This window comes from Desmodus rotundus, chromosome 1 (assembly GCF_022682495.2).
Source record: "Desmodus rotundus isolate HL8 chromosome 1, HLdesRot8A.1, whole genome shotgun sequence".
NCBI lineage: Eukaryota > Metazoa > Chordata > Mammalia > Chiroptera > Phyllostomidae > Desmodus > Desmodus rotundus.
This window is the reverse complement of record NC_071387.1, coordinates 145658601-145680266: the sequence shown is the minus strand read 5'-3', so window position 1 is coordinate 145680266 and position 21666 is coordinate 145658601. Positions and strand designations below refer to the sequence as shown.

Below are 21666 nucleotides of genomic sequence, written 5' to 3'. Positions count from 1 at the left end.
CGGTACTAGGCTTTCTAGGTTTATGCAGAGTAAGTCTAATCTCTCTTCTCTTTGTCAGTCCTTTAAGTAATTCATATCCTCATGACTGTCTCTTAAACTTATTTTCAATTCTGATTCAAAATATTATGACAGCCTTTCATGTATCCCATGTCATTCACAGCTCCGCATCCCCTGCAGGTTTGATAAGCATGAAACAGTACAAGGTTAAGAAGACGGGCTTTAGAGTCAGACAGGCTGAGGTTTGCATCCTTGCTTTGCTGCTCCCTTGTTGTGCAATCTTGAGATTGCTTAGCCTCTTTACAGTCTGTTTTCTCATCTGTAGAATGGAATTAAAGAATTCTTTGAAAAAGGTGTTGGGGGCATATAAGACCATGCAAAGTACTTAAAATGCAAAAATGTAAGTGTTCAGTCAGTGGTATGGGTTAGCTAAAATGGAAACAATAATAATTATTTCACATTTTCAAATTATTGATTACAAAACAAGGGAGGAAGAGACCAACTTGGAACCCTGGGGTAGGTCCTTCAGGTTAAAATCAATCCACTAATCAGAACTTTCTGGGTGTAGTTGTTCATTTATCTGTGAATTGTCCTACTACTGCCTTCGAGCCTGCATTTCTTGAATTTGTGTAAAAAGAGAATTCACTTACTTTCCTGCCCTTCATTCATTCAGTAACGACATGGAGCAGCGTGTTGCCGTGCGCTGAGTAGCGAGGAGATTCAGTGGTGACCAAAGACAGACAGAGTTTCATTCCCCGGAGAGGGAGGGGACAGAGACACTGCACATTGCCTTGCCGACAGTGCCGTGTGTGGTGCCATTGAAATTTTCCTGAGCTGCTAAGGATCTAACAGCTATTTCTGTAAAAGAAAATAATGTTAGTTCCAAATGACTTGTTCATCATGAGCACTTTCTAGCTTCTAAAAACAGGTCTTTGTTTTTTAGTTTGTTTTGTAATATTTTATAGTATTTTCTGGGGACTGATTTTAAGCACATCAGTGATTATGATACTTTGGTAGTCCCTGTTCTTCACATTGTGGAGATTAGCTTGTTGCAGCTTCTTTGCTAGCTCAGTTCCACCTCCACTTCCAGAGTGCCTGTCTCTGAGTGAAGACAGGGCTCAGTTCATCAGAGCTGAAGTGGGGGTCACTGTCCTGTATGGAAGCAAAAGAGATTTGTGAGCTTAAATGACTATACAAATGTAAGGTGATAATTTTGCTATTTGTTCCTGTATTTTAGTCATTAGTTTTAAACCCCTGAGACAAAGGTGTTATTCCACTTTTTTGTCTCTTTCTCTTGAGAATTTGTGGATGCTTCCTCTGTTTTTCTTCTTAAGCTATACACGCCATTTCCTCCACAGTGTTTAATATCATGTTATCATTTAAGCATTTCCCTCTGTCCCTCATATTTAAGTTTATCCAAGTGATGAGGCTCCTGTCACATGCTGTGTTCCCTCTCCGTGGGACAGAGAGCACAGGACTGCCTTTCGTGTGGGGAGGTACTCTCCTTCAGTGTCATGTTCAGCTGGCACCAGAAGTCAGACATGTACTTGTTCCCACATCTTTCAGTTTCCTCACCGGGGTTTCAAGTTGTTGGACGGTGCGCCTCGGTCTGTTGTGGTGTGAACATGCCGGAGGACCTTCTGTTGGGGCTCTTGAAAAAGCAGGGTCTTTCTGCCCTTCTCTCAGCAAAGCTCCCTTTCTTGTTCTCCTTGCCTCGGATGCACATAAGCTTACATGTCCTTGGTGTCAGTTCAGCTCTTTTCATTGAACAGTAGGTCCCTGGAAAACTGTGAGGCCGATGTTCCAAGCCCTCCACCTGTGTTGTACAGGTTGTGATAAGTATGGAAAGGAGGGAATACGGTGCACTCCTCCCCAGGGCTCACAGTCCAGCTTGGGAGACAGTGTATATACACCAGTGTATTAATTTATGTAAGAAGATAACCAGTAGTGGTTTTGTGAAGCTCTGCTTTGCACAAGAATGAGTTTTGGAAAGCTTCCTTATTAAATAAATCATTTTTAGTTACTGTATTTTTTCTCCAATAGGGGAACACTGTAACTCGGGTCACAATCTAATTTATTGTCGAAACCCAGACACTTTGGAGAATGACTAGGAGAGTTATTAACAATTAGGCGTGTGCAATAGGCACAAAGTAGAACTCTCCTTGGTAAACTGGAACGCAGATTCACTCTAATTAAAGCCAGAGATATCCAGTGACTCAAGCATCTATTCATAGCCTTAATCAGAATGACACAGAGAGAAAGAACCAGCAATTCTAAAAATGTAATTTAAATAAATATTTAGTTGTGCTCTAAGTCCCGTAAAATGGATAAAATAATTTATGTACAGTTAAGTTAAAAATAGGATCATGATAAAGTGTTTGTTTCGCATGTAATTTATGATTTTACTATATCATAAATTTGTTTCATATAAAATAATATGCTTACTGTCATAAAGATTAATCAAGTTCCTAATTAAAAATAGTTTACTTGTCTTTGATTTCAGTGGATTTTTTATTCAGTGACTTTAAGATTTCTGGTATCTTTAAAAGGCAAGCTGTCTAGAGAAATTTAAACAGATGTCCCTCTTTTTCTTTTCCTTTATGACTTTCTCAGAGACAGCAAAGAATGTCCAGTTTTTTCCATTTTCATCCATCTGTCTATCTGTTCATGCACATTGCCGCCATCAAGACAGCAGTTCTTCACTGCGTAGCTACTGTGTGCCGAGCTCTGTGTAGTGGGAATAGAAAGAACAATGGGTTATGCCCCTGTCTTTTGTGTCTGTATGTCTTTCTCTCTTTGTTTTGGCTCTGTCTTTGTTTTTTACCTCTCTGTTTCTCTTTCTCCTTCTCTTTGAAGCAAACTCTCATGGGATTAGGTCCCTCAGTTTCTGTATCTGGCAAGGGATTTGACTGTTCAGTCAGATGTTATAAAAGTCTTAATAGAGCAAGACAAATATGCATCTGTGACCCATTTCCTTAAAAAAAAATGCACTTGAGGAGAAGAAATTCCAAGTTAACAATAGAGAAAGAGAGTGTAGCTAAACACAAGTTTCTAGCAAGCAGCTAGAAACTATCTAAACTTACTTGATGTCTAAAAAGACATCTAGTAAAATGTCTTTTTAGTTTATACGCTTTTGCATTTCATTTCTGCTAATATCACTTTACTCATCTTTAAGAGGAGCACAGATGATTATAACAAAGTGGATTTGTGTTCAAGCATTCAGGGAATGGAAAGTAATTAAATAGGGCTAGTATTGGGAATGCAAGTTAGGAAGTGGTGGTGATGGATAGTCAGTGGTTATTGCAAAAGATTTGGCTTAAGAAGTAAGCAAAAGTCTTAAAAGCTATCTTAAAGATCTTGAACTTTATCCTGAAGACTTTTAAAGGTTTGTTTTTTGTTTGACTGTTTTAATCAAGAGAATGACGTGATCCTCTTTACCTCTTGGGAAGGTCATTTGGAAAGGAGATAAGTATGAATGATGCAGAGCAGGGCAGGTTTTAGAAATCCAGCGGGTGGTGGCCTAGCCTAGATGGAGAGAAAGGTATGGATCCCCAACAGCAGACTGCGAGAGAGAGAGTGTGGGTGCCTGGGGTTTGCCCCCAGGTTTCTCTTACTTGGTGTCTGGAGGACTGTGGTGCCACTTACTGAAACAGGCAGTGGGAAAACACGGGCTGTTAAGCAGATTTTCCCTTAAGCCTGTGAGCACAATCAAAGTTGATACCAGTTTCCTAGATTTAATAAGAGTAGCATCGAACATTTGGATATCCTTACTAAGGGCTTTGGTTGTGAGCTTTTGGAGAAGAGAAATTTATCAAAGCTGATTTTCAGAATTCATTTTCTTTGCTTTTTTCCTGCTTTTTCCCCAATGGCATCAAGAGTCACCCAGCAAAGAAAAAGATAAATCACAAAGGACAGCCTGAAGTGTGTGTCAGAGAAAGAGAATTAATGGGAGAGGGAGAGGGCGACAGAGAGACAGAGAGACAGATTGAGAGATTGACTGGGGCTTGTGTTGATGATTCATGTATCACTTCATAAGCCTTTGGCTTCATGTCACTGGCAGAAAGCTTGAACGTGGGGTGGGGGGCGGGTGTCATGGAGGGCGGGAAGCTAGGCAAAGTTGCCCAGCACCCTCATTAAGACAGATTTCCTAGAATCCAGGTCTGGCTCTGCTACTTAACTGTTGGAAGATCTTGGAGAAGTTACTTCATTTCTTTGTGTCTATTAGTTTCTTCATCTGTAAAATGGGGTGATAATAGTACTGACTTCACTTTAAAGTCTTATATAAGTTATTGTATGCAAAATACTTGGAATCAGTTACTATATTTACAATGTTTAGAACAGTGGGTCCATCATTATTATAACAGGTTTTCTTTAGGCAAGTGGAATGAGCAAACCTGCAGATGACGGGCAGGGTCTTAATAAGTGGGAAGAGTGATGGAATTACACTGTAACGACCTTTTGTTCTGTATCTATGGTTTTAGGCCCTATAGATACACAGGGCATCTAGCTTGGGTCCTTCTGATCTGTTCCTCCCATTATGAGCATGTCATCATAGTGTTAAGAATTGTGTGTGTGTGTGTACATATACATACATACACATGTACACATATATATGAAAGTATTAAAAATTGTAAAAAAATGTTAACAAAAGACAAAGGTATTGTTGAGAATGTAAATTGGTATAGCCATATATATATGTGTGTATATATACATATATATATATATTTATAAAATCAGTCTTATCAGTCTCATGAGGTGTAGATACTTCCCGGTCCATGTTTTACAGATGAGGAGGCTGGCTGTTACAGAGGTCAGGCAGCCAACCAAGCCCACAGGCTGTGGAGTGCTGGAGCTAGGATGCAATCCAGCCAGTCTAACCTGAGAGCCTTTGCTTTGTAGCCACTGGCTTGTCTGGCCTCTGTAGAGTGTCCTCCAATAGTCTGTTTACTCAATAGCTTTCTTCGTACAAAAAAGCAGAAGGCACTGTATTGTCAATAGAGATGATTGGTTGTTACCTTGATTCTTAGGCTCTGAAACTTCAGATCTGGGAGTGTGTAAGGTTATCGTTAATCTCTTCTTCCATTTCTCTTGTAGATACCAGTTTTTCTTGCAGGTGAAGCAAGATGTCCTTCAGGGCCGGCTGCCCTGCCCTGTCAACACTGCTGCTCAGCTGGGAGCGTATGCCATCCAGTGTAGGTTCTGCTGAAGTAAATTTGCTTCAGATATTTGTGTTTATTTCTTTAGTTTTAGAGAGAGGGGAAGGGAGGGAGAGGGAGAGGGACAGAAACATCTATGTGAGAGAGAAACATTGATTGGTTGCCTCTCGCACCTGCCTGGACTGGAGACCACACCCACAACCTAGGCATGTGCCCTGACTGGGAATCGAACCGGCCACCTTTGCTTTGCGGCATGACGCCCAACCAACTGAGCCTCACTGGTCAGGGCTGCTTCAGAGATTTTGAAAAAAATCTTTGATTTTCTCTTTTTAAGCAAGTTTATATACTAACACTTTTCTTATCAGAATATTTTGCTGAAAGAAATTGAATTTAGTCAGAATTCAAGTTTTAATCAGTGTCACTTCAGAAGACATGAACATGAAGCCAGTTACACATTCTTTGTAGGGGTCCCATGTAGTTTTACTGGCGGTAATGCACTGGTTCTTGTTTAAGTGGAGAGTCTGAAAAATCTGTTATGTTCTACATTGCACCCGAGTCCATTGATCCCGGGAGCTGTTCTGTCTCAGAGTAGGACTCTGAGCTGTTGTCCAGGCAGCTCTTGTGAAGACTCCACACGGACAGGTGCCATGGCCAGTTGGGTGCGGCACTCGCTCGGCACTCTCTGCACTCCAGCTCTTGGCATCGATGTGGCGCCCATGAGGGGCACTTCCAGGTGGTGTTGTTGTCTTGGAGACTGAGGCTGAGGCTGAGGCTGGGGGCAATGGGGCAGCCTGTTTCTTGCCTTTGTGGCCTTTGCAGATCAGAAGTAGCCTAGAAAAAATGTCTAAGGAATAACGTCATCTAGATGAACTTTGTTGGGCTTGGAAGGTGGACTCATGTAGGAAGGATAATTTTTTATGAGCGCACCATAGTGAGCTTTCTGGGGTTGCGTGCAGCGCTGCCTGATGTTTCCGTGCCGGGTACTCGGGGTGCCTGCCCTGTTTCTCGGTGTCGTCTTCTGAGAGGCTGTGTTGGGGTCGTGGCTGCTATGCACCTCCAGTGTTTCCAACATATGTGCCACAACACTTGTTTTCATATAAACTGCTAAGAATAATTGAAATGAAAATGATGATAAGTATAGTCTTTCAGAAGCAAAAATACAGAACTTAGGTTTTTAAGGCAAGTTTTTTTATACCATTCATATATGCTTATCAGATTTGGTTTTTTACCAGAATTATTTATATATGTGAATTTATTAATAAGGCATTTGAATACAATGTTTAAGTAAGGTTGGAATATTTATATTCCTGTATGTTGGGGGAATATTTCCCTAAAATGAAAAAAATTACCATGTTTTTCTTTTTAGCTGAACTTGGAGATTATGACCCATATAAGCATACCGCGGGGTATGTGTCAGAATATCGGTTTGTTCCGGACCAGAAGGAAGAACTTGAGGAAGCCATAGAAAGAATTCATAAAACTCTGATGTAAGAATCGCATTTTATTAACTGTAACTAACACGGTGTACATTAGGTCCCTAGAATCTCGTCTTGTAACTAGAGGTTTCTCCTCTTCCACCAGCATGCCCCCCAACCTGATAACCAGCCCCTTGTAACCACTGTGCCAGTTTCTGTTTCTACGAAGTTGGCTTTTTCAGATTTTACATACAAGTGTTTGTTTTTCTCTGGTTTATTTCACTTAGCATAGTGACCTCAAGGTCCATCCCTCCACTTGAAAATACTAGGTCTTCAGTGTTCTTACCACAAAACAAATGCTAATTGTGACTGGATGGAGATCTTAGCCGAGCTGTGCCGGGAATCACTTTGCAATAGACAAGCGTATCAAATGAACACACCGTTCACCTTAAACCTACACAGCATTGTCTGTCAGCTATATCTCAACAAAGCTGGTCAAAATAACATCTTATGTTACATCAGCCACCATCCTTTGCTGTTGGCAGGTTTAAGAAAAGTTTCTAGAAGATAAATTCTTCATCTTTGCTGGAAACATTCTAGCATTCTTTTTTTTTTTTTTTCTAAGTTTTACCTACTTAAAACACTAAAAAACTCATAGAAAATCCAAACAATTTATACAATATAAAAGAGAAAGTAAATTACAGTATCTAAAAGTCAAGGTATGTTTGGTTAACAGCCTTTCAGACCTGTGCGTATAATCTCCCACAGAGAAAATGGATTATGCATAAATTCATGTGTGATTTTGCATGAATGGAGCCATTCTGTGTACTGTATTTTGCAGCCTTATACTTTTTCGGCCACCGGTACCTTGTGAAATTTATTTTTTAACTCTGAGTATACTTTAGAACCACAAAAGCCTTAATGTATTCTGGGTTTGCTGTGTCATAAGTATGTAAATTTTTCACAGTTATAGGCAAAGTCCTATTCGGTCGATAGCAATGAATCTGAGAGTCCCCGTGGCACCAGTGTGGAGCCTGGGAAGGCACGACGTCAGCACCGCACACCCTTCTGAGCATGGGCTCGAGCCCTAGCAGGGTGTTTAATCAGTGGCCTGCGGCATTGACATTAGAATTTAATTATAGTTATTGTGGTTAAATCCTCTATACTGGTTAACTTTCCTTTACTGCCTCTTATGTAACATTCCCTCTTGAATTTGCTTGGTTTTAGGTCTATTATAGTTGAGGGGGAAAAAATGTAGAATTTATCTAGTCAACAGAAAGGTTTGCCTAAAGGATCTGGTTCAGTGAGTAGCAGCAGAAGCCCACTGCTGACTTGCGATAAGGGAAGCCAGGCTCTCATCTTGCCTTAGCTTGCACCAGAATGCTCTTCAGCCTGATTACAGGGTCCTCATTTTTTAAAGTTTTGCTGAAGTGCATGCTTAGAAAGTGCCTGTTACAACATTATGAAGGGCAGTGTGTTTGGCATATTCTGAGAATACTAATTCTACTAGGAGTTTCAAAGTACAATTAACGGTATGTATTTTGAAATTATCAAGGGGCTTTGGATGAAGAGCCGTATGTGTTTCATGCAGTGGTGTTGACAGTGTGGCTGTTATTTCTAAGAGAATAAAGCTTGACCAAGGTTTGGGAGCTTTGTTGTGTCTAATTGGCGATGAACAGTCTTCATAGCTTTTGAAAGTATGATTTATTACTGGTCTTCCAGGGTACCATGGCTGGAAGATAAGAATGCATCAAAGAAGGATTGCTTAATTTAAAAAAAAAATCACAGCTCCTTTTGTTAATCATTAAAAATCTTTTTCTTTCTCTCTTACACACACACACATGTGCACACACTCACTTCCACTCATCCATGGAGATAGATTCCTCACAGATGCTCGCCCTCATTAGGAATGAATGCTGTTTTCTATATATTACCACCTATGAAGATTTTGGGAAGATTTCTGTGCCTCGTATCAAGACAATGACAAGTATTTGTACAGTTTCTAAGTGTTGCCTAGTGTATTTTCACACTGCTCTGCTCAGGAGAGGCTGCTGTGGCCCCGGCTGGGTGGTGTGGAGCCCATTCTCCTCTTCCTCCTACCACCGCTCCCCCGCCTCACTGCTTCTCCTGGTGGAGCGCCTCGGGGGGGTGCAGACAGTTCCTCTTCTTTGTCAGGGTGTGCTTCTTCAACCTGAGTGCTTATGTTCTTAATAATCTCTTTGGGGGTTTCTGAAACAGAGAATTCTTAATATATGCTAGGACACTGGGCTTGGCTATACTGAGCAAAAGTAGATGTGGTAAGTGAAATTAACTCTGTGCAAGTATCACCTCAGAGTATAAAATTTTGTCATCAAGAAGGTAAGAGTCTTCTCAAAATGTAAAGACTTGCGTTTGCGTTAGCACAAAGGAGCACTTATTTTTCCGGTGAATGCAGTGAAGATGGTCGGCATTCCCTGGAAGTGCAGCAGAGTAAGGCTCTTTGCTTCTGTGCCGGGTGCAGGGGTCAGGCTCCTTTGGACGCAGAGCTGAATTACTTGAGGACCGCGAAATCCCTGGAGATGTACGGCGTTGACCTCCATCCCGTCTATGTGAGTGACATTTAATTAATGCAAAAATATTTTAATCTGATGACATTTACTTAAAGTGCCACTGAAACTCCCAAAGGAAAGCCGCAGTCCTGTTGTTCAGTGAGCAGATGATGCCTTTTCATCTGTGTTTTTCAAACACAACGAATCTCTTGTGTGGATTAAACCCTAATGAGTTTTGCATAAAAGTCTGTGATTATATTTCCATGTGTAGAAAACAATTAACTGAGCTTGAAAACACAATCTGGATAACAGCTCCAAAGGGCTCAGCTAAACGTCAAAACAATTTAAAATTGGTCTGTAATTGATTGTATTAGGCAGAAAACAGGAGGGCTTTCTAAAAATAGATTTTGTGGCTGAAAAGCATTCATAAAATCACTTGCCAGGTAAAGTAGGCTTTAGGTAACAGTCTAGGTGCAACTGTTTGTGGTTCTTCATTGCATCCGCAGGTCCTGTCAATATTACGGTTATTGCCTGTTACAGTTCTTGCCTCTGCATTATTAGAAATATTTTTGCAGATTGTCTTCAGTAAATGACAAAAACTTGCTGAAGGGAATCATTGAGCAATTATATTGACTCTGTGTTGAATATTCATTCTGGACCTAGGTCTTGACCTGTGAGCCACCTTTCTAAGTTTACCAATTGGTTACTCTGCTCCAGTGAGATTGAAATGTGATTGCCTTTCATTTTATCAGTTTAGTTAGCAATAGTCAAATTTGATTATTTGAGAAAATGAGCCAGGTACCTTTACACAAACTGAATTGCTAAAGATCACATATGGGCAGGGTGTTTGTCAATTTGATTATGGTACTCAATTTTTAAGGAACCCTGATAAAACTTACAGTGATATAACTCACTCATGCATTCATTTTGGAATATGCCTTTTGCTGATCAGAGTTTGTAAAGAGTTAGATGCATCTCTGGGTAGATGATTAATATGGCAATGAAAGTTACATATTTTGGGGACGTGATAGTTCCCTAATATATTAGATTTCAGTCTCATTAGATCATTAAATGCTCTATGCTACTGTCCTTTAAGAACACGCCTACAATTTGTGGGGTAGTTATCTTGTTCCCTTCTAGCCACATTAATCATGTTAGGTTTAAAGTTTTTAAAATATATATATATTTTATAGGGAATATATAAAGAGACAGTCTTCTGCAAAATACTTGTGCATTTGTGTAATGTTTACGTCAAGTCAAAAATACTCTTATGAGTGGGGGGAATTTACGGTAAACAAACTGGATTCATTAGAATATTCCATACACTCCTTTAAGGTTGAATTTGTAGGGATGAAAGTGGACAACAGTTCGTATTCTTTCATTACTTATTACTTGATTTATGTTCCTTGGGAATATAATTTTGTACTCTGTTATTTGACCTTAGAGTAGAAATAAGATGAACATAAACAGATAGTTCTGTTTATACCCTTGGTACACACTGTATAACTTTTTCATTTCAGAATTCCATTTTCTTTGTCTAAAAAGTACATTTACTGATTTTAGAGAGGAAGAGAGAGAGAAGGAGAAACATTGGTTGGTTGCCTGCTCTATGAGTCCCAACTAGGGAGTGAACCCACAACCTAGTTATGTGCCCTGACTGGGAATTGAACCCTCAGCCTTTTGGTGTGTGGGATGATGCTTCAACCACATGAGCCATACCGGCCAGGGCAGAATTCCATTTGCTTAATTGAGATCATTGCTGGAAATTAAGGGCCTCTAGTCCTTACCAGAGGAGATTATATTTTAAAATTTTGAGCAGTGTTAAAGTCACAAATGGAAGAAGAAAGAAGCATGATAGCGACCTAGAAAATCCAAGTGTATGCCTGCAGGAGGCTGCCTGCACTTTCTGGAGAGGGTGGTGATGACCTAGGTCTCGGGATTGTTTATCAGAAAGTAAGATCAGTGAGTCCTTGGAAGGGACCCTTGAGAGAAGCCAGTGGTTCTTAGTCCTTGGCTGCACAGGAGTATCACCTGGGGTATTTATGTGTGTTTGATACTGGGCTGCTTCATGACTGATTCAGATTTAACCGGTTTTGGTAATACGCAGGCATCAGCATTTTAAGCTTCCTGGGTGATTCCAGTTAACGTGCAGCCAGGGTCGAACACCACCATAGAAGCAACATGGGCTGAGTCCGTCAGTGGCCTGATTATTAGTCCAACTGGATCTAATATTAATCTGACAAATTATGTTTGAATGGTCAATTATAATTTGACAAAGTGCATTTACATGACTAAATTTATAGTTACAGGCATATGTTTGTTTTTGCAGGGAGAAAACAAATCTGAGTATTTCTTAGGATTAACTCCAGTTGGTGTTGTTGTCTACAAGAATAAAAAGCAAGTAGGGAAGTATTTCTGGTGAGTAGCTGTAAACTGTGGCAGCATTGGTATTAAACATTATATATTCTATGTATTAGGTTTATGGGGTTTGTGTGTCAATAGAACATTGGGGAAAAGAAAACAGGCACATTTCCAGTGTTTGATAAATATGAGTGAAATTGGGTGTAAGGTTCCTTCCAGTTCGTAGCAGTATATTATTTTCTGTTACAGTTTCAGGTACTGTGATTCTGGACTCTTGCCCATGGAAGCTGCGTATACTAGGATTTCCTACCTGTTCTAGTGTGTGCTGGTGGGCTGTGGTTCCAAGATTGCTCTGAGTTTTCACTGTAAATGGGGAAGGATCTGAGAGGGATTAAGGAGTCTCGGGCACTACAGTGTGTCTGGGAAAGCAGCACTGCCAGGGCCTGGGGCTTCCATGTTTATCTGTGTTTACTGGAGAAGCATGGAATGGCAACGGAGTTTTGTTAAGGAAGGTGCGGAGGGCAGAGGACACACAGGGAAGTTTGCAATTACTGCAACAGTACATAAGGGAGCCAGTATGAACCAGTCTTTTTCTACTGGATATATGTCTGAATTTCTGAAAGGTTAATTCTGAAAAACACCACCACCACCACCTGCTTTTTCCTTTTTCTTTTTTTTCCCAGGCCTCGGATTACAAAGGTTCACTTCAAGGAGACACAGTTTGAACTCAGAGTACTGGGAAAAGATGTAAGTTTTTGTTTGGCACTTAGCTTAACTGTGAAGGGGGGATTCTTGTCTACTTATTGATAACTGAAAAGACATTGTGAAGTAAAACCGCTGTGTTTTCTTCAGCTGCAACCAGGAGCTTGGTTAATTGACTTACATTCGCAACTTCTCAAGAAAGGGAAAGGGAAGTGAGTAGAACATCAGTGAGCTGATAATGAAGAAGTGTTACTGTAGTTTTAGCAAAGGGAAATAAACCTTTCTAGGGCAGAGGGGAGAAGAGCAGGGGATAGTTGTGATCAGTGTCATTTGCTCTTCAGCACTGTTTGTGCAGGTAGGACTCATGTAATCAGAAGGGTGCAGTCTGCGTATAGGCTAAAAAGTGTCCTGATTTTGTTCCAAAGTAAATTAAACAATCTTTAGGGAGTCACACCTCTGCTATTTCCCTAGACAGGTGTAGCAGAGAAACCAGATGGGATATTCTGGATGCTATCAAGGGAGAATGCAAGGTGAGGGCGCAGAAATGCTGACCTTCACTCTGCAGCGTGACAGTGTCCTCCAGGATTGTGTGGGACACGGGCACAGCATTGGTCAGAGCCTGGAGGTGCTTTCATGCCTCGACAGGTAGCTTTTAGGAAACTAGGAAAAAGAGAGCAAAGATAGGAAAGCTTCCTCTTAATCTACCTGTGAAATTAATGCTCCCTGGAGTGCTACTGCTGGAATCCGTGTTTATGGGATAAATGAGTGGAAATAGGATGCAGCAGAACCCACCTGTCTCTGTCTTCAATGCTAACTTTATGCAGAACAAAATCCTAAGTGAATGACCTTGAATTGATGAGATATTTCTTGTAAAAAAGAGGTTAATAAAATCTGTGCTTATACATTCGCACGGTGAGACACAGGAAAAGTGCAGCTGTAACTACATGGAATGTGGTACCTTACATGTAGCAGGTACTCAATAACTACCCGCTGAGTGATCAATGAACCGATCTACTGAGATTATGTGACGCCAGATTGGAAAGCCTGATACTACTATTTGCTCCTCTTCTAGAAAAAAAGGCAGTGATCCCTTCCTGAACTGTGTGACATGCTGCCATTTATTGATGAAATGAAAGTTGGATTTTTGAAATGAGTTGTAACTTGCAAGGAGGCAGAAAGCCCAGATTTTTAAAGAAATGATAGTCCAAAAACCTCAGAGTAGTTCTTAACACTCTAGTTTGGAGGAGGTCTGGTTTTCTTCACCTCCTCATTAGAGAGATCAGTCTTAAATGTGCTAATATAAGATTGAATTAAAATCACCCAAAAAGTAGTATAACTAATTAGATGGTAAGGTTACCCAGTTTTCTCCCATCTTGCCCCAGGTTTCATGTGACTTGATGCAAGGTGTACAGTTTGTTCAATACATTGAAAATAATGTTTCGGGTTTTTAATAGGAATATGATAATAAAATGTAAGACTTTTCATGGGAGCATTACTGTTATTCAAAGTCATTTTTGTCCTTATGTCTAAGTTATCTTTGTGAGTGAGGTCCTTTGGTGAACCACTTTTATGTTATCATTATAGTGCCTTGAAATGTCTTCTACTGCCTAGGGATACATATTTGATAAAGTCACAGCTAATTTAAACTTTTACCTTCTTAGATTTCTTCATAATTAGCTGACAGCAACAAGAAAATTGATACCATCCTGTAATTTTTTCCTCAGTCTGCATGGTACGCCCTGGTTTCTTACACACTCAGCTCAGTGCCTGTCCCTTCTGTAGCGGTGAGAGGAAGTGGATGTTTGGGCAGGGCCCAAGGCACCTGTGCTCCTGGGTCATTGAGTCTGGTGTCCGTGATCGTTAGGAAGGTGGTATAGCAGGTCACATAACTCAGGCTTGAATCAAAGGAACTTCTAAAAAATTAAATAGCACCTTAATTTAACTGGAGCAATTTGTCTGCTGAGCATTCTTGCTTTGAGGGGTCTTTTCCCTTCACCAGGGTACTTCTCTCTGTGCGGCAGTGATTTACATAATGGTAGAATTAAGTTGATTATTATGGAGCCCTAACTGTAATCATGGATTAAATAGAAAAGTCCCCTGAAGCCCATCACCTGGAACAGTAATCACAGTCAGCTTGGAAAAGGGTTGAAATGCTTATTCTGCTGGTTTTCTGGTTGGCTGGTTCAGTCAGAGACTGAACTCAGCATGTTCAGTGATATTGCAGCCAAATTCAGAGACTCAGTTCCCAGAAGAACAGCAGCGTCCTCCTGATAAAAGATTTTCCTAGTGTCACGCTGTGCCGCTAACACTGTCCAGTTCCATTTTTTAGTGTTAACCATGTCCAACTTTACACACTAAGGTATCTTTCTACATATTAGTAATATGTTAATATGTACTATTTATATATTCATATATTTCTTTGCATCTACAAATAAGTCTCTTTCTCAGATATAACCTTACTGAATTCAGAGAGCCATTCTTTTTCTTTTTTAATTATATTTTATTAATTATGCTATTACAGTTGTCTCAAGTTTTCCCCCTTTGCCCCCCTCCACCCAGTACCCCCAGCTCCCTCAGGCAATCCCCACACCATTATTCATGTCCATGGGTCATGGGTTGTAAGTTCTTTGGCTGCTGCATTTCCTATACTGTGCTTTACATCCCCATGGCTATTCTGTAACTACTACTTATTTGTACTTCCTAATCCCTTTACCTCTTTACCCATTCCCCCTCACCCCCCTTCCATCTGGTAGCCATCAAACACTCTCCGTATCCATGATTCTATCTCTGTTCTTCTTGTCTGCTGAGTTTGTTTTTTGGATTCAGTTGTTGATAGGTATGTCTTTATTGCCATTTTGTTGTTCATAGTTTTGATCTTCCTCTTTTTCTTAAGTCAGTCGCATAATAATGGTTTGGTGATGATGAACTTTGCTTTTTCTTGTCTGGGAAGGTCTTTATCTGCCCTTTGATTCTAAATGACAGCTTTGCTGGGTAGAGCAATCTTGGCTGTAGGTCCCTGCTTTTTCATGACTTTGAATATTTCTTGTCAATCCCTTCTAGCCTGCAAAGTTTCTTTTGAGAAATCAACTGACAGTCTTTTGGGAACTCCCCTGTAGGTATCGGATTTTTCAGACTATAAGACTCACTTTCCCCCCAAATTTGGGAGGAAAATGGGGGTGTGTCTTATAGTCTGAATGTAGCTTACCTGGCTTGCTTGGCGGGGTCGGGGGGACGTGTTGGAGTGGGGTCACAGGAGGCAGGCGCAGGGTCGCCACAGCAGGAAGCTGTCAGTGGCAGGAGTGGGGCGATGCTGCGGGCTCTGGGCTGGGAAGAGGGGTGTCCCTGTGGTGCAAAGCAAGGGAGGCCGGAGCAGAGTCCCCGCTGCACCATACTGCAGTGCTAGGGAGGAGGGTACAGGCGGTGCAGGCACGTTAGGAGAAGAAAGCCTGTGGTGCCCCTATGTGCCTCCATTACGTGACTGGTGTGTCCCCCATTAACATTAACATAGGCAAATTCCACTGCAGGGTCACCTGTCAATGTGGCCCTGCAGCTGTTGTCAAACTACAACTCCCATCATGCTTGGACAGGTTGGGATGATGGGAGCTGTAGTTTGGCAACAGCTGCAGAGCCACACAGGTTGTGCAAACCTGCTGTCCCCAGGCAAGAGTGTTGCACAACCTGTGGCCCTCCAGCAGCAGATCCCCCATAACAGTGTCAGCAGCAGATCCCCCCATAACAGTGTCAGCAGCAGATCCCCCCATAACAGTGTCAGCAGCAGATCCCCCCATAACACTGTCAGCAGCAGATCCCCCCATAGCAGTGTCAGCAGCAGATCCCCCCATAACAGTGTCAGCAGCAGATCCCCCCATAACAGTGCATCACTCACTGATGTTCTCAGCTACAGCGTCCCCATAACTATGAAGGACACAGTGCTGATAGTTCTGTCATCTCTGTATTTTGTTGTAGAAAGATACGATAGCGTACTATAGTCTCCTGCTATAATCTACCGTAATTGTGGAAAGATGTCAAAGCAGAAAAGGATTTCTGCTTTAAAGGATGTTGTTAAATATTTCACCACATTTTTTGCTTCAAAATTGTTTTTCCTATTTTCCTCCTCTAAAACCTAGGTGCGTCTTACAGGCTGGTGCGTCTTATAGTCCAAAAAATATGGTAACTGCTTTTCTCTTGCTGCTTTTAAGATTCTCTCTTTATCTTCCAACTTTTGGCATTTTAATTATGATGTGTCTTGGTGTGGGCCTGTTAGCGTCCATCTTGAGAGAGCAACAAATAGTTGTCTTCAGCTAAATACTGTATTTGTAAAAATTTATTCCTCTGATAGATTCAGAAGCTAATTATTAGAAATATTTTAATGTATTATTTAAACTTCAAAATAGGTACTGCCATTTAAATAATACCTCACAGAAAATTAAAACTTTTAGTAAGAAGATCTTACATGTTGATTATAGAAAATCTGGGAATTCTCTATAGAAAAGAAATTTAAACAGGAAATTAAAATTACATATTGACTTAAAATTTAGAGGTAATGATTATTATTTCAGTGCAATCCCTTTCAGATGTTTCTATTAGGGGTGAATATATAACATATGCATGTATACATGTATGTACCTTTTCCCCTGTGTGGTTTGGTACACAGGCTTCATACTTCATAAGCATTTCCCCTTTTATTATATTTATCTGTTACATGCCAGCACCATGTTTAGTAATGTTTTACTCTATGTATTTTACTTTTTTCTTAATATTGTGGATCAATTTTTTTCTCATATTATGTCTTATAACTAGTTTTTGCTGGTAGAAGTGAAAACTATGCAATTTTCTGTGTATTTCAAACTGGCCATTGTGCTGGATTCTTATATTATAGCCAAGAGTTCTTAATTTGATTCTCATAAATTTGTATAGATGGTATATATTACTTGCAAATAAAAATAAATTATTCCCTCATTTCTGTTATTTATGTTTTGTATTTTATAGTGTTGTTCAGAACTTCTAGAAGAGTATTAAGTAACCTAGCAAAATAATACATCCTTGATTGGTTTCTGATTTTAATTAAAAACCACTATTGACCACTTACATATTAGCCCGTGGTTTTAAAAGTATGTTTATTGCCAGGGCTTTAGATTTTTAAAAAGTCTATTATCAAATGTTTGATTTTCACTGAATGCCTTGAGATCAAAGATATTTGCTTATTCACTCATTAACAACTAATGCTTATTTCAAAAATCCAGGTGAGATGGTAGTGACTGAGCACAGGGCAGCTAACTTCAAAGCGCTGAGGAGCTGTTGGACTCTGGATTTGGCCATATGGTTTTGTCGATTGGGGAGGTGAGCGAGAGGGACATACTGGTGACGTAAAGGTGTTGGCTGGAAAGGCAGGAAGAATGGAGCTGGAGGTGGAGAAGGCTCTAAGTAGAACATTCTTGATGGAGGGGTCGGGGTGGGGGGTGGAGGTTGGAAGTCCCATTTTAGCAGGTCGAGTCTGAGATGACTGCTCCATGTCTAAGTGGAGATATACAGTAAGTGGTGTGCATGAATCTAGAATTTGGGACTAACGTCTGGGCAGAATATTCAGATTTGAGAATCATTGACATTGAGAATCCTGGTATTAAAAGCCATGAGACTGTGTGAAATCACGAGGAGAATGAGTATAGATAAGAGAAGAGGAAGAACCAGAAAGGTGGGCAGAGAAGGAACAGCCAAGGAGGTAGAAAGAACACTTATTGTCTTCAACTTTGGCAGGTAAAAATCATGTATTAGGTAAGCATCAAATGATGTGTCAAATAAGATGAGCCCTGAGAATTGACCACCGAATTTGGGAAGTGTAGGAAGTCACTGAGAAGACCAGCTTTGGTGGACTGGAGAGTGAGCTGTAACCAGCAATTCCACTCTTAGGTCCGGGCGCCCTAGAGAGTCACAAGGGACATGTATGTTCATTGCAGCACTTGTGTGAAAGTAAATGAAAAAAATGACCCAGAAGTTCATCATGGGAGAATGAATTGATGCATATTAAGTAAGAAAAAATAAAAGTGGTAATAGTGAACTTGGAGGAGGTGTGGGCAACTATTTTGAGGAGTTTTGGCACAAAGGGGAACAAGTAGGAAGATAGTTGAGAGGGGAAACAGGTGAAGAAGGAGGTATATTTTTTGTTTTGTTTTTAAAGTTGGAAGAAATAATAGTACGTCTATACTCTGATGAGAATGAAGCAACATGTGGAGAAAACTTGACACTGTGGGAGAGAGGGAATTGCTGGAGTGATGATGTTCCCTGAGTGATGACAGGGATGGCATCCAGTGTGTAAATGGAGGGTTGGTTTTAGAGGGCAGGCGGGACAGTCCCCCTGTGGTTAGCGGGTGGGAAGATGGAGCAGAGGACTGTAGATTAGGGTGCTGGCTAGTTCTCTTATAGTCATTCTGCTTTGTATTTTGAGGGAACTAGGTGGCAAGTTCATCAACTGAGACTGAGGTTGAGGAGGAGGTGCTGAGGGTCCAAAGGAAGAAGATAGGAAATAGTAATTTTGGAGAAAAAATGGACAAGGGACATGTGGCTTGATAATAAAATATGGTAGCTTGGTAGTATGGAGGGTCAAGAATTTAATTAAGTGCAACAGTCACAGCGTGCATTTCTCCAGCCACATTCCACAGCACTGGTGCAGGCAGGAAGCAAGCGGAGAGCTGGCTTTGTCAGGAGAGTGGTACAAGGAGGGAGGAGGGCAAGGAACTCCAGTGGGTCAGGGGAGCAACCACAGTAACTTACCATGAATTGAGACTGGAGAAGGAGGTAAGCGAGGACAGTGAAAGCATGCTCATGTCTGTGGGTGGAGGTCGTGGTGGCCATGAAAGATTATTGGGGGTGGAGTACTGGAGGGAGTGAGCCAGAGAGAGAGGGTGGTGGTCAGAGAGGGAGGTGCTAGGCCTCAAGATTCTGGAGCGACTTCAGTTATGATACATGGAAAGGCCTAGGGCAGTGGGTCTCAACTGGGGTTAATTACTTCTCACTCCCTTCCTCACACCCCCAGGATATTTGGTAATATGTAGAGACATTTGTGGTTGTCACAGTGCTGGGTGGAATAGGGATGCTACTGTCATCTAGAGGGTAGAGGTTGGATATGCTGTTAAACGCTTCAGAATACACTGTAAATTGGCAAAGGACAGCTTCCCCCAAATGTCAGTAGTGCTGAAGCTGAAAAACCCTGCTGTAGAGTTCTGAGCATGTGAGTGGGTGCCTGGGGTTGGGAGGAAGACCACGTCATTGGAGGAGGGACGTTCAGGGAGCTGAGATGTCCGGGTGTTGGAGGGATCATTTCTATTATTTATATATTGAAATTTCCAATAATTAACACAAGACAGAGTGAGAGTGACTGCAGTGGCATCCACATGTGAGGGAGATGCCTGTATGGATGACAGCCACCACAGAGACTGCAGGTGGTGTGACCTGATCTGATTCAAAGCTGGGAGTTCAGGGGGAAGAGAGAGAATGGTCTGAAAGTGGCTGTGGGGAGAAAGCCCCATTCCCCCTTGCTTTCAGCCCCCGTGACAAGAGAACAGTGGGGACAAAGAGGGAACAGCCAGCACCTGAGAGGAATGCAGGTGAGACAGTATGCTCAGCAGAGAGCCAGGTTTCTGCTGGCCCAAGAGGGTGAAGGCAGTGTGAGAGAATGGATTGAGGAACTAAGGGATTTTGCTGATGACAGACCATGAATTCCAGAGGGCAGGAAGGGAGGGTTTCAGAAGTTGGTAGCAGTGGGAGAGTGGGACAGACTAGGGGATGTGCTGAGCATTACGTGGGGTGACTGACAGAGATTGGGAGAATAATGAGATTGGATTCAGTGGATTCAAGGCAGGCGAAGGAGGAGAGGCTGTGAGTGTCAGAAGCTGCAAGGGTAGTTTGTGCCTGCCCATCCACACTGGCGAAGGGGGTGGAGGGCCCCAGCGTACCAGTTCAGTCTTACCTTTCTGGGAGAAGCCCTCTCTTACCTGTATGCATGTGCTCGATCTTGACACTGGCTGATGGACTTCAGAGGTATCTGGGTGTTACATCAAGTCCTGGGTTCACTCACTTCTACCAGATTGACATTTCAGAAAGAGCACTGGCTGCACGTGTCAGCCCGTACAGGTGAAAACAGGTGGGCAAGTAGGCGACTACAGACCAATCAGGGGAGATGATAAGAGGGTAGCCCCTGCAAGGGTGGAGAGGAGTGGGCAGATTTGGGAGGCGTTTTCCAGGTAAAATTGCTTCTGATTAGTAGCAGATTTATGTTTTTGTGAAAGATACAGAGGAGTTTTGGATCATACCCAAATTTCTTGGTTTCGTCAACAGGAAGAAAATGCATTCTCCAGCAGTAGGCCCAGAAGTTGGCATGTACTAAGCACAGTTGTTGAATAAATGAAAAAAAGAAAAGAAGAAAAAATTCTGCTCTGATTACCGAAATTAACTTCAGCTAAACTTACCCAGTGACAGGATGTAGAGCCAGAAGACTCCTGGCAACTCTGGCCATGTGTAATCAGACCCTCGTGGCAGAGCTCTTGGGCCTGCTTTGGGAAATTTCGTACACAGGAAGTGAGGATGGCCAGGAGTTGTCACTGTTTGTCAACAAGTCCAGGAGGTCTCACTAGGGTTCCTTCACATTTTCAGTGGAACTATAGATTTTTTTAGTCTTTATTTGAAAATAACTCCAAATTTACAAAAAGCTACAAAAATGAAAATATTACAAAATCAGCCCTGGCCAGGTAGATCCGTTGGCTGGAGCATCGTCCTGTACACGGAGAGGTTGTAGGCTGGATCCCTGGCTGGACACGTACAAGTGCAACCAGTTATGTTTCTCTCTCTCTCTCTCTCTCTCATCAATAAACATATCCTCAGGTGAGGATTAAAAATAATAAAGTAAAAAACATGGTTACCTCTTGTTACTCACATTCAGTTATTGTTAACATTTTATTTTCTTTTTCATTTTTATCTACACACACATGATGTTTTTCTGAATGATTTAAGAGTAAGTTTCACATGTTATATGTCTTTTAGATACTTCAGGATGTGTTTCCTAAGAATAAGGATGATCTGTGATGTAACCAAAGTATGGTTATCAACTTAATAAATTTATGTTGATAGTAATGCTTCTGTCATCTACTTTCTCTGTTCCAGTCACCTAATAATGTCCTTAATAGCATTTTCCCCTTCCAGGATAGAATCTAATTAGCCTCCTTTAATCTCTGGAACATTTTTCCCTATTTATTTTTTTAATTTAAATTTTATTTTTGATTTTAGTTTACATTCAATATCATTTTGTATTAGTTACAGGTGTGCAGCATAGTGGTTAATCTAGAACATTTTTGTAGTATTTTTGGTTTTTATGACATTGACATTTTTGAAGAATACAGTTTTATCTCACTTCTGAAAAATAGAAAGTTTCTCATTTCACATGAGTCTCTTGTTTCCTTGTGTAATAACCGAGGCTCTGTGTTCTCAGCGGGAAGGCTGCGCAGGTGAGGCTGTGTC

General features: G+C 41.2%; 1 protein-coding gene across 5 annotated transcripts in view; it reads left to right on the top strand.

Annotated features, from left to right (window-relative positions):
• The window catches only part of EPB41L4A (erythrocyte membrane protein band 4.1 like 4A), a 239538-nt gene that overhangs the window by 133225 nt on the left and 84647 nt on the right, over window positions 1-21666 (top strand). For all 5 annotated transcript variants that reach the window (XM_053911423.2, XM_045197611.3, XM_071219408.1 and 2 more), the window contains 5 exons: window positions 5092-5189; window positions 6520-6640; window positions 9069-9156; window positions 11426-11514; window positions 12141-12204. In XM_053911423.2, the coding sequence (XP_053767398.1) occupies window positions 5092-5189; window positions 6520-6640; window positions 9069-9156; window positions 11426-11514; window positions 12141-12204 (460 nt within the window). The remainder of the gene's footprint in view (window positions 1-5091; window positions 5190-6519; window positions 6641-9068; window positions 9157-11425; window positions 11515-12140; window positions 12205-21666) is intronic.